General features: G+C 41.0%; 1 protein-coding gene across 6 annotated transcripts in view; it reads right to left on the bottom strand.

Annotated features, from left to right (window-relative positions):
• Positions 1-1872: 1872 nt before the first annotated feature.
• SGCE (sarcoglycan epsilon) overlaps positions 1873-17552 on the bottom strand; it is a 108042-nt gene continuing 92362 nt past the window's right edge. For 5 of the 6 annotated variants that reach the window (XM_063452271.1, XM_063452269.1, XM_063452270.1 and 2 more), the window contains 3 exons: positions 9161-9349; positions 4774-4817; positions 3499-3604 (listed from right to left, as the gene is read on the bottom strand). In XM_063452271.1, the coding sequence (XP_063308341.1) occupies positions 3549-3604; positions 4774-4817; positions 9161-9349 (289 nt within the window). In that variant the 3' untranslated portion in view covers positions 3499-3548. Of the gene's footprint in view, positions 1978-3498; positions 3605-4773; positions 4818-9160; positions 9350-17552 lie in introns of those variants that run through there. The other variant, XM_063452268.1, reaches the window with a different exon arrangement.

Below are 17552 nucleotides of genomic sequence, written 5' to 3' on the forward strand. Positions count from 1 at the left end.
AAATAAATCTTGTGACATTGCAAAAGCTTATGGAAACAATGCAACAGCGAATTGCATGCTGTAATCAAAGCTAAAGGCGATGCAACAAAATATTAGAGTACGTGACCTTTATTTTTTTTTTTTTTTTGGTGGCGACTTTTCTTTTTGGCCATGCAGTGTGTGTTGCTGGTTGTCTGACATTTGTCTTTCTGTGCAGAATATTCTGGGTTACAATATTTTTACAAAATACATATTAACATATTTGTCTAATTCATGTAGTTGATCCACTGTTAACTACACTTATAATTACTGTTTAGCGTTCATTTGTGCGTTTGCAGGTTAGAAGCAGATTGGATGAGAAAATGTGTCTGAATAGATGCATCAAAGCATCACAACTTGCACCACTGCCAAGTGTCTTTCTGACATGATGAAAATCAAATCTATGCATGTGTAAAGCTGAAGCTCTCTAGTATGGGCAGAGAAGTCCATAAAAAGTCATAAAAAACATTCTATGCACTCATTATTAAAGTTGCTCTGCTCCTCTCCTGCAAAATAATTTTTTTAATAAAGATAAAATCTTTATGAAATATTCACATTGACTGTGGTGGAACTTCATTGAAATTCCAACCCAGTCAAAATATATACCATACTAGGAACTATTTTGTCTCAGTCTCACAAGCTTGGCAAAAATGCAGAGTCAAACTTCGTCAAAGCATGTCCAATTCCGAGCTGTGAGTAGTGACGGCTAAGTGGAAAAGTCTCTCTTTGTAGAGAATCATGCATGCGTCAGAGTGCAGCACTGACATTGGCTCCTGGCAACTGAAGAGGATCGGACGGCAGAGCATGATGGTGCCCGTGAGGGACAGGTTCAGGTAAGTCTAACTCACCTTCCTCTGCACACCGAGCCCACCGGACATCCAGTGGTGATGTCACAAGGCAACTTTTAACTTATTATTATTTATAAAGCGGGCAACAAATTCCGCAGCGCTGTACAATGGGTGGACTAATAGACACGTAATTGTAACCAGATGATTTGGATGCACAGGAACAGAGGGGCTGAGGGCCCTGCTCAATGAGCTTACATTCTAGAAGGTGTGGGGTATAGTGACATAAAAAGGTATGGGTAAGGTAGGAAAGTAGGTTGTTAGGAAAGTACTATAATTGTATTGTATATGTCTGTTACATGTGCAACAATGTATTTATATATGTTCTCCAGGACATACAAGTGAGGAAAAGCTCATTGTAAATAACTATAAATACATTTAAAAAAAGAATCTGCTTATACTTTTTGAAGGACTTGAGTGGAAAAAAAAAACTGGAATGGCAGGACTAGGGCCCAAAATGAAGACTGTCCTGCTAAACGTGGGACAGTTGACAAGTATGATAACACCAGCATTTTGTCATAGTCTTCAAAATTAAGGCCAGAGTTGGCAAAAAAAACTTCAGATGAGTTAGGATTTTATTCTACAATGGCAAAACTTTTAGCAAATCACCATAACTTCCTGTTTAATGAATGGGCCCTTGTATTTTTCATGATGGTTACCATTTTATGACATCATAACAAATATGGATTACCTAAGCAAAAGACTCTCTCAATCAGTATTAAGAACAGTTTCAACATGAGCTCTGAACTGCGCACCCAAAGAAGTTATTGGACTACTTCTATATGGCATGCAAAGAAGTTTGGGATTTGTAGTGCCACACAATCTGGGAGGATGGGTTGTAGTTTCCCATCCCTGAGTTGGATATGTTCCAATATATGATATAACTTATCTATTATTATAAAACATATACAGTTCCTTTCATACAAAATTTGCAGATAATTATTCCAAGGAAATTAAAATAAAATGAGTCTTTAGATTGAGTCAGTACTACAAGCCACGCCAAATACACTGCTGTACAAATATTGCACAATTTAATTAGTGATTACAGATAGTGTTCTTTTCATTATAAATTCATCGCCTCTGTGAGTTTTCTTTCTTCAGGGATACCATTTACCTGTGAATATAAAAACAACTTTAATATATGTTTCACTATTATGGTTTAATTAATAAGTAAAACTTAAATTATTATTATTATTATTATTATTATTTATTGGTAGCAAACATTCCGCAGCGCTGTACGATAGGTAATAAACAAATAGTTGCAATAAGACAGGTTCCAGGAACATATGTTGGCGAAGTAGGAGAAAGTGATGTATAGAGTCCCACAAAGGGAAACTAACATCAGGAGAGCTCCACTAGTATAGGAAATGAGGAAGGAGGGGGAGGGGAGGGGCTACCTTTAATCAATCTAAGGATAAAAAGGATATGAAAACAAAAAGTATAACTTGAAAAAAGGGAGATCTGCTAAACTGTGCCCAGGGGATCCGTTATCTGGAGTACTAAATAGCATCTAAGTTCCAGTTCCCCTAGTGTCCGACTGACGGGAAGGTAGTGTAAACGAGGTTAGGGAGACAGAAAAGGCACAGGGTACACATAGAACAAGGGACCAGATAACCTGGTCTAAATGCAGATGAAAAGCCTCAAAGAAAAAAAAAAATCTCTCAATTCACCCTAAGAGTTACCTCGACACCGTGGTCTGACCACTAGTGTCTACCTGAACCAACTCTCCCTACTAAAGTTATAAATAAATAAATAAACACCTAAAATCAATAACCATAGTGGTAACAAAAATAAAAAAGTGCTACCAAGTGCAGTGATTAAAGAAAAAGAAAACACTTGACGCGCATTTAGGTGTGTTTAAAATGCTGAATACGCCGAAACGCGCGTCAAGTGTTTTCTTTTTTCTTTTTATTCAGCACTTTTTTATTTTTGTTACCACTATGGTTATGGATTTTTAGGTGTTTATTTATTAATAACTTTAGTAGGGAGAGTTGGTTCAGGTGGTTCGAGGTAACTCTTTTTTTTTCGTTGAGGCTTTTCATCTGGGTTTAGACCAGATTACCTAGTCCCTTGTTCTATGTGGACCCTGTGCCTTTTCTCTCTCCCTAACCTTGTTTACACTACCTTCCCGTCAGACGGACACTAGGGGAACTGGAATTTAGATGCCATTTAGTACTCCAGATAATGGATCCCCTGGGCACAGTTTAGTAGATCTCCCTTTTTTCCAAGTTATACTTTTTGTTTCCATATCCTTTTTATCCTTAAATTGATTAAAGGTATGGGCCTACCTTCCTCATTTCTTATACCAGTGGAGCTCTTCTGATGTTAGTTTCCCCTTGTGGAACTCTATACATCACTTTCTCCTATTTCCTGCATATTTTGGAGGGTTACCCCCTGATCGGAGCTCCCTATTAGGTGCATACAGTGGTGCAGCTCACAAGCCCTTGACTTGTATCCGGACTCCTGACCTGCACTCTGTTTACTTTATTTCTCCATTTTGTGTTATATGTTGGTGAAGGTCCTGCTTCTACAAGCTTACATTCTCAGGGATGATGACTTAATAGCATTTTTATTATTTTTCTTTTTATATACAGAAGCGCAATTATTATTATAGTTCTCTATCTTTTCGTTTTTGTTTTTAATAATTCACATAGCAGTAAAATGGAATTTTAAAATGTGATTGCCTCACAAGTCACTTGTACTTGCCTCAAATCGTTGAAAGCTTGTCATGCGAAACTCTCCTTTGGATCCGGAAAGCAGTAACATAGAGGAAGAAAGCAATGAGAACCCTCTCTCTTCAATATGCGTTCACCTGTATTCTGATTTATTTCTATACTGTCAGAGTTATTCACTGAAGTATGTGCGGTCAGAAAATAAAAGCGACTTAAGGTAAATTTAAAATTTGAGGTCAAAATATGTTTTCATTTTGACTATTCTGACCTCAAAATTGAACTTTTCTTTGAATTCGAGATTATTCATGTTTTAGTGATTGACCTTGTGTATGTATCATTCATTTAGAGCAGGCCTGGCCAACCTGCGGCCCTCCACCCCCCCCCCCCCCCAGATGTTGCTGAACTACAACTCTCATGATTCTTTCAATTAAACAGATAGCCAGGGAATCATGGGAGTTGTAGTTCAGCAACATCTGGGGGGGCCACAGGTTGGACAGCCCTGATTTATAGTATATTTAAATATATATTGTAGTTGAAAGGTTCCTGATGTCACCAATTATAATTCCCATGTAAGGTATTAAAATGAAAAAAAAAAAAAAAAAGTGAATCATTGCACATCATTTGTCATTCTTTGGGGGGATGGTTGCAGATATTTGCTATTTTACACTCACTGCAACCTGAACGTTGATCAAGCTATGGATGAATGGTGACACCTAGTACACATCACAACCAACAAGCAGAGGCGGTGCGGTGGAGTGAGGTTATCTAGCTTTGTTTTGCTATGGAATCAATACATAGTTATGGTCTCCACTGTCAGTTACATTAAAAAAAAATGTTAGCTGCAGGTTGCAGAGAGTGACTGGAGACATCTGAGCCCTTTTGCATACTTCACAAGGCAACAACAAGCTATTCCTCTGGGTATAACTTCTCATGGCTACCCAAGTGAATGCCCCCAGAAGCACAAGACATGGTCAATAGTAAGTGTGCTTTAACCATGCAAGAAGACAGCATGTACTCTGGACATAAACAAGTATCTGGACGGAAAGCTAGGCGTGTTCGTTCAGCACGAATGTCACATCTTTATGTGTGTGATGCCTATTTGCACATTGCAACAATGTTGAGTGCGTCACTGACATGCCCCATCCTGGGACGATGACTTTCCTGTTCCGATTTTGCAAGGACAAATATTGAGGAGACTGTATCAGTACAAAGTATATTCCATTTTATTTAATACTAACCTGCGTTTTGCTGCTGCGGGATTTGTGTCTGATGTGGCATAGTCCTGTAAAAATATGACCAACTCATTAATATTTGGAAAAATAAACATTTTGTTAGAGTTTCTGTACTTTGTATAATTCAGTCTGCAATATCCTTTTCTGAAATTGTTTTATTTGCTCTTGTGGAGCGTGAAAAAGCTTCACACTAAAGTGAACCTGTCATCGATTGTTTCCTTTAAAACATATATATAAATATAGATTTATTTTTTCCTCTAATGTTACTTTTTCTCAATTGATCTGTGAATTAAACGGTGGGAAAATGCACATATTGGTGTACAACAAAATATACAGATAATATTTCTATTACATATCTGGTCATCCCAAAATATATTTTATTTTCGAACAAAGTAGTTCAGTCGAAACAATGTGTTCCAGTGTGCACAAGTCTACAACTTACTACCCTACACAGGGAGCATATTGAAAAGCAGCTCCCACCTATCGCTAATTGGAATTCAATACGATTTTCTGGTTTAATGATCAAATCACTGAAGAATAAACCAAATAATGTTAAAAAAAATTAGTGGGAAAAACCTAATTGTGCGCACCCGTAATTTTCTAGCACCAAAACCACTACACTAAGCTGCCACGATAAATAAAGGTTAAAGAAGGTTTGTTTTTCTTTATTGTTTACTTGCAAAAATATTCATATTATATTTACATTGGACAATTTACTGCATAGAGTAATTTTGTTGCAAATCAAGCTTGATTAATCATTATTATTATTAGCATTATTATTAGCATTTATATAGCGCCAACTTATTCCGCAGTGCTTTACAATACCATGAAGGGGAAAATTTAAGATTAAGTGAGACAATTACATATTACCGTATATACTCGTGTATAAGTCGATCTCATGTATAAGTCGAGGGCAGTTTTGTGACCAACAATTGTGAAATATGCTATGCCTCGTGGATAAGTCGAGGGTAAAACTTGGGGCTATGAAATTCTGTGATTTTTAGAATTATATACACACTCATACAAACACACTCTGCATTATACACACACACACACTCATACAAACAATCTGCATTCTACACACACACTTATACAAACACACACACTCTGCATTATATACGCACACACTGTGTGTATATAATGCAGTGTGTGTGTGTGTTTGTATGAGTGTGTGTAGAATGCAGATTGTTTGTATGAGTGTGTGTGTGTATAATGCAGAGTGTGTGTTTGTATGAGTGTGTGTGTATATAATGCAGAGTGTGTGTTTGTATGAGTGTGTGTAGAATGCAGATTGTTTGTATGAGTGTGTGTGTATATAATGCAGAGTGTGTGTGTTTGTACGAGTGTGTGTGTATATAATGCAGTGTGTGTTTGTTTGTATGAGTGTGTGTAGAATGCAGATTGTTTGTATGAGTGTGTGTGTATATAATGCAGAGTGTGTGTGTTTGTATGAGTGTGTGTAGAATGCAGATTGTTTGTACGAGTGTGTGTGTATATAATACAGTGTGTGTGTGTTTGTATGAGTGTGTGTAGAATGCAGATTGTTTGTACGAGTGTGTGTGTATATAATGCAGAGTGTGTGTGTTTGTATAAGTGTGTGTGTAGAATGCAGATTGTTTGTATGAGTGTGTGTGTTTATAATGCAGAGTGTGTGTTTGTATGAGTGTGTGTAGAATGCAGATTGTTTGTACGAGTGTGTGTGTATATAATGCAGAGTGTGTGTGTTTGTATAAGTGTGTGTGTAGAATGCAGATTGTTTGTATGAGTGTGTGTGTTTATAATGCAGAGTGTGTGTTTGTATGAGTGTGTGTAGAATGCAGATTGTTTGTATGAGTGTGTGTGTATATAATGCAGAGTGTGTGTTTGTATGAGTGTGTGTAGAATGCAGATTGTGTGTGTGTGTGTGTGTGTGTGTGTGTGTGTGTGTGTGTGTGTGTGTGTGTGAGAGAGAACTGGGTGGGAGGAGGGCATTTTTATTATACATTTTTTATTTTAATATTTTAAGTTTTTTATTTTATTTTAATATATATATATTTTTTTTGTATTTTTTTTTTTTTTTTTTATGTTTGATTTAATTTTCGTCCCCCCTCCCTGCTTGTTAGCTTGCCAGGGAGGGGGGCTCTCACTCCCTGGTGGTCCAGTGTATGGGCTGTGTAGGAGGGGGGGCTGGCAGAGAGCATTAACTTACCTTCCTGCAGCTCCTGTCAGCTCCCTTCTCCTCCGTGCAGCTCCTCTGTCAGCTCCCACTGTAAGTCTCGCGAGAGCCGCGGACCCCGCGGCTCTCGCGAGACTTACAGTGGGAGCTGACAGAGGAGCTGCACGGAGGAGAAGGGAGCTGACAGGAGCTGCAGGAAGGTAAGTTAATGCTCTCTGCCAGCCCCCCAACAGGACCGCCGGGCTTGTAATGAGCCCGGCGGTCCTTGTCTGTATTATGGCAATGTAAGTTGCCATAATACAGACATTAACTCGAGTATAAGTCGAGTGAGGGTTTTTCAGCACAAAAAATGTGCTGAAAAACTCGACTTATACTCGAGTATATACGGTACCTATTTTTTGTCATCCCTTTTTTCTGCCCGCACCTAGGTCCCGGGCGCGGCCATCTTTGTGTGGGTAGATGTCCATGTGGGACATGTCATCTACCCACACTAGATAGCGCTGTGAAATTTCTGCGCATGCCCACTTAAACACTTGGGCATGCAAACTGGAATTTCCTCTATTCCTTCATTCGTCAGAAAGACGAATAAATTAATAGAAATTTCAAATGAATGAACGAAGACCTCTTCCTTCGTTCATTTGGTTTATTACAAGGAGGGAGCTACTGGCGCTCAGCTCAGTCCTTGTAATATGTAAAATTAGAAGCGGCAGGGAGCACTGCTCACCACCACTTCCTAAGCCTCCTATGTCCTCCCTTACTCTATGGGGGTCACTGTAGTGGCTGCTCACTGTAGTAAAAGAGAAAAAAGTCCCCTCCCAAACATATGCCCCCATGGTGGGTGGGGACCCTAAATTACAATACGGGAGGGGACCTATTGTCCACCCATGAGCAACACTCTGATTGGTTGCTTTCAATCACTCAATCACAGTGTTATGAGTCAAATTACACAACATGGGAAAATTCCAAAGAACTTTCCCACGCTGTCAAAAATAACACAGAGCACTGGATTTCAAGCCAACCAATCAGAGTGCTGTGACAGGTGTTATTTAGGGCCCCCACCCGCCACTCAGGGGAGGGGGCCAGGAGGGAGGACATTAGGTGTCCCACCCCATATTGTTATTTAGGGCCCCCACACGCCTCTCAGGGGTGGGGGCCACTGGGGAGGACTATAGGTCCCCTTTATTGTAATTTAGGGCCCCCACCTGCCACTCAGGGGTGGGGGCCAGGGGGAGGACAATAGGTCCCCCCCTTATTATAATTTAGGGTGCCCACCTGCCACAGGCTGCTCACTGTTTAGTAGACATGCCCCTACTCGCGGTATAGCGCGTAGTGGCAGGATTTACTAGTACTAAGTAATCTTTACTTAGTATTAGTACATTTGGCAAAAATACCAATTTAGGCCTTTCAGCCTTTTGGTAGATAGCTCACTAATTCTAATGAAATTCTGATCCGAACAAAGTCCACATTGCTTCCTAACATGAATGGAGAAACTGTTCTCATTCTGTTAGGACGCAATTCTGTGGTCTCGCCAGCGTTCTGTCTAAGTGACAGGACGTTCGGGAATACTGACAGGAAGCATCGCGAGATCACGGAGGATAGGTAAGAATTGTGGGAAGATTGCTTTGACCTCAGGAAACAGAGCACATTTTGCTCCTCCACTGGTCAAAGCTGGTCAAGTGTAGGAAACCTCCATAAGACAAAGTAGTCCCTACTTTGTCTTATGTTTTAAAGAAAACTAGAGCAGACAGTAAGAAATGAAGAACAGATGCTGACAAAGGGAGAGAAGAGGAATCCATTGGGGAAAGGTAAGTTTGGCATGACAGTGCCGCTTTAAGGGACTTCTTAAATAATTGAAAAGTAGGGGAGATTCTGATGGGGGTAGGCAAGCACATGTTAGCAGGAAAGTGCAAGCTGTGGACACTAGAAGGTCACCAGCAGAGTTGAGAGACTGAGAAGGGGTGTACCTACGCATTAGTGAAGAAATGTAAAAAGGGCTAGAATTGTTTAGAGCTTTATAGTTAAGGTTTAGTATTTTTAATTGACTCTTATAGGTTACAGGAAACTAATGAAATGATTAACAGAGGTGCAAGGTGTGAGAGAAGCGACGGGAGAGAAAAATCAGCCTGGTCGCAAGATTTAGTACAAACTGAAGAAAGGCAGTACAATTTCTGGGGAGACCAATTAGGAAAGAATTACAGTAATCAATGCGAGAAATTACTATATTTCTTTGATACTTACTGTTGGGTTTGCATCAGAGGCATGTTAGTATTGTCATAGTTGTCTGTGTGCAGAGGAGGTACCATCTCACCGGTCACTGGGTGGAACACGGGTAGCGTTGATAGTGGCCATGCAATTTCCCTGTTATTAGACATGTCACGAAGTTCCTTAGTCGATTTCTGAATTGCACTATGGTGAACTAGCTGAATACTGTATTAAAAAGAGAATAATGATTGTTATGACTGTTCCTTTTCTAAACTGTTGTCATTTTACAGTTTCATATCAACTTTAAATTAATTAAGGGCATGTCAAAACCTTTAAAAATATGTTTTGTAGTGAGGGTACATTGGTCTAGGTCTAAATGTAGTTCTTTGGCATTTGGTAGGAGAGGCTTGTGCAGCAGAGAAGTTAAATTCAAGAGTTGTATTATAAAATATATTTTAGATTTGTTTTCTATAATATCACTAGAAATTAAAATAAATATTTTATAAAAAAAATAATAATAATACATACTAGTTAATAATTATGGTTCAATTGAAACATAGAAACATAGAATGTGACTGCAGATAAGAACTGTTGGGCCCATCTAGTCTGCCCAATTTTCTAAATACTTTCATTAGTCCCTGGCCTATCCCACACATGCTTAAACTCCTTTACTGTGTTAACCTCTACCACTTCAGCTGGAAGGCTATTCCATGCATCCACTACCCTCTCAGTAAAGTAATACTTCCTGATATTATTTTTTAACCTTTGCCCCTCTAATATCAGATTATGTCCTCTTATTGTGGTAGTTTTTCTTCTTTTAAATATAGTCTCCTCCTTTATTGTGTTGATTCCCTTTATGTAGTGATGTCCCGAACGGTTTGCTGGCGAATAGTTCCTGGCGAACATGTTTGTTCGCGTTCGCCACGGACGACGAACATATGCGATGTTCGGTCCGCCCCCTATTCGTCATCATTGAGGAAACTTTGACCCTGTATATCACAGTCAGCAGACACATTCCAGCCAATCAGCAGCAGTCCCTCCCTCCCAGACCCTCCCACCTCCTGGACAGCATCCATTTTAGATTCATTCTGAAGCTGCATTCTTAGTGAGAGGAGGGACAGTGTGCTGCTGCTGATTTAATAGGGAAATTGATAGCTAGGCTAGTGTATTCAGTGTCCACTACAGTCCTGAAGGACTCATCTGATCTCTGCTGTAAGGACAGCACCCCAAAAAGCCCTTTTTAGGGTTAGAACATCAGTCTGCTTTTTTTTTTCCTGTGTAATGTAATTGCAGTTACCTGCCTGCCAGCCTGTGTGTCAGGCTCACAGTGTATACTGTGCCCACTTGCCCAGTGCCACCACTCATATCTGGTGTCAAAATAGCTTGCATTTAAAAAAAAAAAACTTTTTTGACTGTAATATAATAGCAGTCAGTTTCCTTCACACGTGTGCGTTTCATGGCCTGCCAGGGCACAGTGTCACACCAGTGCAACTCATATCTGGTGTAACAGTAGTGTACATTTAAAAAAAAAATTTTTTGACTGTGATAGATTGAATAGCAGTTAGTTGTCTGCCAGCGTGTGTGTCATGCTCACAGCGTATACTGTGCCCACTTGCCCAGTGCCACCACTCATATCTGGTGTCACAATAGCTTGCATTTAACAAAAAAAAAATTTTTGACTGTAATATAATAGCAGTCAGTTTACTTCACACGTGTGCGTTCCAGGGCCTGCCAGGGCACAGTGTCACACCAGTGCAACTCATATCTGGTGTAACAGTAGTGTACATTTAAATTTTTTTTGACTGTAATAGATTGAATAGCAGTTAGTTGTCTGCAAGCGTGTGTGTCAGGCCTACAGCGTCTACTCTGCCAACTTCTTACAGTGCACAGTGCCACTCATATCTGTTGTCACAGTAGCTTGCATGCATAGTACCACTAATCGAAAAAAAAATGACAGGCAGAGGCAGGCCACCCCGCAGCGGCCGTCGTGGTCGTGGTGCTGTGATTCCCTTTGGCCCTAGAATAATGCCCAGTGTTCAGAGGCCACGTACCCTGAACTCGAAAAGTTCTGAGGACATAGTTGACTGGCTAACACAGGACACCCAATCTTCTACAGCTTCCGCTCGGAACCTTGACGCACCATCCTCCTCCAGCTTAGCTTCGGACACCTCTCAAGTTACCACTCGCCCGTCTGCCGCAGCCACCAACACTAGCACCACAGCCGCTTCACTTGGTATGTCACGTGGGTGTCCGCTAGAAGAGAAGAAGAACAGAGGGAAAGTTCAGATGGGGAGACAGAGAGGAGGAGGAGGAGACGAGTTGGAAGCAGGGGGAGGTCGTCGCAAGGAGCTAGTGGCACAGTCAGACAGCATGCATCGGCACCCGGGGTCAGCCAGACAGCACGCCAATCAACGCATGCTGTTGCCACCACCAGAATGCCGTCATTGCAGAGCTCAGCAGTGTGGCATTTTTTTGTGTGTCTGCCTCTGACAACAGCGATGCTATTTGTAACCTGTGCCAAAAGAAACTGAGTCGTGGGAAGTCCAACACCAACCTAGGTACAACTGCTTTGCGAAGGCACATGATCGCACATCACAAATGCCTATGGGATCAACACATGAGTACAAGCAGCACACAAACTCAAAGCCGCCATCCTCCTCCTGGTCCAGCATCTTCAGCCACGTCAACCACTGCTGTCCTCCTTGCCCCCTCTCAACCATCCGCCACTCCGTCTCTCACCTTGAGCAGTTCCTGCTCATCTGCCCACAGTCAGGTGTCTGTCAAGGACATGTTTGAGCATAAGAAGCCAATGTCACAAAGTCACCCCCTTGCCCGGCGTCTGACAGCTGGCTTGACTGAACTCTTAGCCCACCCGCTTTTACCATACAAGCTGGTGGAGTCTGAGGCGTTCAAAAAATTTGTAGCTATTGGGACACCGCAGTGGAAGGTACCCGACCGAAATTTCTTTGCACAAAAGGCAATCCCCAACCTGTACTCGATTGTGCAAAAGGAAGTAATGGCATGTCGGGCACACAGTGTTGGGGCAAGGGTCCATCTGACCACTGATACCTGGTCTGCAAAGCATGGTCAGGGCAGGTATATCACCTACACTGCGCATTGGGTAAACCTGCGGATGGCTGCCAAGCATGGAATGCGTGGCTCTGCAGAGGAGTTGGTGACACCGCCACGACTTGTAGGCAGGCCTGCTGCCACCTCCTCTACTCCTCCTATTCCATCCTCTTCCATAACCTCCTCGGCTGAGTCCTCTTCTGCTGCTGCATCTTGCTACACATCAACGGCACCCCCCCAGGTACTATTCCACATCCTGGATACGTCAGTGTCACGCCGTCTTGGGGTTGACTTGCCTGAAAGCAGAGAGTCACACTGGACCAGCACTCCTGTCCGCCCTGAACGCACAGGTGGATCAGTGGCTGACTCCGCACCAACTGGAGATCGGCAAAGTGGTTTGTGACAACGGAAGAAATTTGTTGGCGGCATTGAATTTGGGCAAGTTGACACATGTGCCGTGCATGGCACATGTGTGTAATCTGATCGTACAATGCTTTGTGCTTAAGTACCCATGCTTACAGGACGTCCTGAAGCAGGCCAGGAAGGTGTGTGGCCATTTCAGGCATTCCTACACGGCCATGGCGCACTTTTCAGATATCCAGCGGTGAAACAACATGCCAGTGATTTGCGACAGCCCGACACTTTGGAATTCAACACTCCTAATGTTCAACCGCCTGCTCCAACAAAAAAAGCCGTTAACGAGTATTTGTATGACCGGGGTGCTAGGACAGCCTCTGCGGAGCTGGGGATTTTTTTGCCACGTTACTGGACACTCATGCGCAATGCCTGTAGGCTCATGCGTCCTTTTGAGGAGGTGACAAACCTAGTCAGTCGCACCGAAGGCACCATCAGCAACATCATACCATTTGTTTTCTTCCTGGAGCGTGCCCTGCGAAGAGTGCTGGATCAGGCCGTAGATGAGCATGAAGAGGAAGAGGAAGAGTTTTGGTCACCATCACCACCAGAAACAGCCTTATCATCGCTTGCTGGACCTGCGGCAACGCTGGAAGAGGATTGTGAGGAAGAGGAGTCAGAGGAGGAATGTGGCTTTGAGGAGGAGGAGGAAGACCAACCACAACAGGCATCCCAGGGTGCTCGTTGTCACCTATCTGGTACCCGTGGTGTTGTACGTGGCTGTGGGGAAGAACATACCTTCAGTGAGATCACTGAGGATGAGGAACGGGAAATGAGTAGCTCGGCATCTAACCTTGTGCAAATGGGGTCTTTCAGGCTGTCGTGCCTGTTGAGGGACCCTCGTATAAAAAAGCAGAAGGAGAACGACCTGTACTGGGTGTCGACGCTACTAGACCCCCGGTATAAGCAGAAAGTGCCTGAAATGTTACCAAATTACCGCAAGTCGGAAAGGATGCAGCAGTTCCAAAATCAATTAAAAAGTATGCTTTACACAGCGTATAAGGGTGATGTCACAATGGGAATCTAACAGGGGAAGAGGTGAAAGTAATCCTCCTCCTCCCATGACCACGCCGGCAAGGACAGGACGCTTTACAGACGTGTTGTTGATGGAGGACATGCGGAGCTTTTCAAGTCCTATGCATCGCCACAGCCCTTCGAGGTCCACCCTCAGAGAACGACTCGACCGACAGGTAGCAGACTATCTCGCCTTAACTGCAGATATCGACACTCTGAGGAGCGATGAGCCTCTTGACTACTGGGTGTGCAGGCTTGACCTGTGGCCTGAGCTATCCCAATTTGCGATAGAACTTCTGGCCTTCCCCTCTTCAAGTGTCCTGTCAGATAGGACCTTCAGTGCAGCAGGAGGTATTGTCACTGAGAAGAGAAGTCGCCTAGGTCAAAAAAGTCTAGATTACCTCACCTTTATTAAGATGAATGAGGGATGGATCCCGAAGGGACTGACAGTCGGCAATACATTCGACTAAAAAAGGCCTGATGAGGGGGACTACATAACCCACCACTCCTATCTGGTGGCACATTAGATTACACGTGCAGTGCCCCAAATTTGAAGTTGGAGGACCAACTGATAGGAATAGTACTACTTAACACACCTTATAATAACGCAGAGAGAGGCAACGCAGAGAGAGGAGTCTGAAGAAGAGGAGTCAGAGGAGGAAGGTGGCTTTGAGGAGGTGGAAGACCAAACACAGCAGGCGTCCCAACGGGCTTGTTGTCACCTTTCGGGGACCCTTGGTGTTGTACGTGGCTGGGTGGAGGAAGAGACCTTCAATTACATCAGTGAGGACAAGGAACGGGACATGGCTAGCTTGGTATCCAACCTTGTGCAAATGGGGAGTTTGCGGTTGTGCAAATGGACTGTTTGCGGTTGTTTGCGGTGCGTTAAATGGGGAGTTTGGTCTGTCACTGTGAAGCGGGCGTAACCCTTACACTACCTGATCGATACAACATCATACCTGATGTTTTAAAGCACGTTATTCCAAACAATTTAGGAAGGTTAGGTGATTCATGCCTTTTATGGATTAAAACCAGACTCTGCATCAACTATGTAATTTTCCATGGGAGTTTTGCCATGGATCCCCCTCCAGCATGCCACAGTCTAGGTGTTAGTCCCCTTGAAACAACTTTTCCATCACTATTGTGACCAGAAAGAGTCCCTGTGGGTTTTAAAATTTGCCTGCCCATTGAAGTCTATGGCAGTTCGCCCGGTTCGCCCGTTCACGAACATTTGCGGAAATTCGCATTCGCCAACGGAAAATTTTATGTTCGCGACATCACTACCTTTATGTATTTAAATGTTTCTATCATATCCCCCCTGTCTCGTCTTTCCTCCAAGCTATACATGTTAAGATCCTTTAACCTTTCCTGGTAAGTTTTATCCTATAATCCATGAACCAGTTTTGTAGTCCTTCTCTGAACTCTCTAAAAAGTATCAATATTCTTCTAGAGATACGGTCTCCAGTACTGCGTACAATACTACAAGGTCTCACCAGGGTTCCGTACAATGGTATGATCACTTCTCTCTTTCTACTACTATTTCCTGCTGCTCTATTACATTGTCTGCCTCCCTTTAAGTCATCTGAAACAATTACCCATAAATCCCTTTCCTCAGATGGAAAGTAGGGTATCAAATATTCTATACTATGCCCTTGGTTTTTTTTGTCCAAGATGCATTATCTTGCACTTATCCACATTAAATGTCAGCTGCCACAGCTCTGACCATTTTTTCTAGTTTACCTAAATCATTTGCCATTTGGCTTATCCCTCCTGCAACATCAACCCTGTTGCAAATCTTTGTATCATCTGCAAAAATACCTACCTTACCATCAAGACCTTCTGCAACATCACTAATAAAAATATTAAAGAGAATGGATCCAAGTACAGATCCCTGAGGTACCACACTGGTAACTAGACCTTGCTTCGAATATACTCAATTGACTACAAGCCTGTCATTCAGCCATTGCCTAACCTAGGCATAGGCAACCTTCGAAACTCCAGATATTTTGGACACCTCCCATGATTCTTTGCCAGCATTATGGGTGTAAGAGCATTATGGGAAATGTAGTCCACAACATCTGGAGTGCTGAAGGTTGCCTACCCTGCCAACCCATTCAACAATATTGGAATCCAAACATAAAGATTGCAGTTTATTGATAAGCCTTCTATGTGCAACAGTGTCAAAAGCCTTACTGAAATCTAGGTAAGCAATGTCTACTGCACCACCCTGATCTATTATTTTAGTTACCCAATCAAAAAAATCAGCAAGATTAGTTTGGCATGATCTCCCTGAATTGACACATTACTTTCTTTATCATGCAGTAATTATAGACTATCTACACACAAACTGATTATTCCATGATTTTGTAAACTATAGGTCCTTTTTTGTTTTTACATTTATTCTATTTTTTTTTATTTTTTATTTGAAGATATACACATTAATGCCATAACATGTTAATGGTTATAATAGATAACTAAATATTAACTAGTATCCATCAATAGTAATTTCTAAATGTTTAACAGAATCTTGTAATAGCTAACTAAACATTATCTATTATGTGGACTTTAAAAAGCAAACCTATATTTTTTATTTCCTGTTTTTTAATTGCTTCAGATAAAACCAGAAACACTGTCATACAGTGGTTCCAATGAAACATACACAGAATCCGAAGGAAAAAAGGCAGGGGGACCAGATCGATAAATCCTTAAACAGCAACTGTAAATTATTCTGTTCAGTTCAAAGTTACAAGTAGAAACAAAAAAAATATATTTTACTATAAATTTCTGCAAAAACAAAATTCAAAGAAATGTAGTATAAACCTTACTTTTTTATTTAGACTTTTTTTTCAACACAAAACTCATCAAATTACATTTTGAATTAGGATAAAAATGATGTCATTCCTTTGAACCACAGATGTGTTTTTCCAATTTCTGCTTAGTCTTCCTGTTTGTTAAAATATACTCGTTATTTTTTGTTATTAGTGAAAATAAAGTTCTGAATATATAGCTTCATTGGTATTATTTTTAATGCATACATAGATGTAAATAAATAACCCCTTTCGGTATATTTCCTGACTTAGACTTGCTCAATCTGGGTAGCCATCTTTTTAAAAAAAAATTATCAGAAGCATCTTATCTTCCACGAACATATACAATATCAACAATCGTAACTAGGTCAGAGTGCATTCTTGCACATAGAACCATCATTTATCAATATGCACTAGCTCTCAAAGGCCAGCATGGTCTCAGGCTGGATGAGCAATGATCATGACCAAAGAAGACTTAAAGATAGAATATCTGTAAGCCAGGATATGCACTGAACAGAGGCATTAACTTATATATATATATATAATATACATACTTGAAAACGAGAGAAATCTCAATGTATCTTTCCTGGTCAAATATTTTATAAATAAATAAATATAGATATGCAATACAAAATTATACACATAGAGACTATAATGCATATCATTTTTTAATTTAAAATAATAGTGAAAAATTATAATACTTTCCCTTTAACTTTAAAAACACACTTTGTCCCAAAATATTGTGTTAGGTCAGGACATTATATATATTTAAAGCCAGTGATCTAAGAAAAGCATCCTATGCTTGCTTTTTAAAAATCATATCTAAATGCATAGTTCTCTATTCTAACAATTTCTTTGCATACAAAGTATCGCATAGCATAAGAAGCTTTTAAAATTAAGCATATCCCATACAATGCCCTAAAATGTTTTCATTTGGGTATTTTCATAGAAAATAATGACATTTTTTTCATATTATTCATCATTCATAGATTATCATATAATTTTAATACTGATATTTTACTTAAAATGCATCTCTGAATTTTCTTTAAGAATAAACTTATGAAGGGCCACTTCAAAAAAGTAGACATGCAACTTTTTACCTGATGCCATGGCATATCTCCCAA

The sequence above is a fragment of the Pelobates fuscus genome, chromosome 4 (genome assembly GCF_036172605.1).
Source record: "Pelobates fuscus isolate aPelFus1 chromosome 4, aPelFus1.pri, whole genome shotgun sequence".
Lineage (NCBI taxonomy): Eukaryota > Metazoa > Chordata > Amphibia > Anura > Pelobatidae > Pelobates > Pelobates fuscus.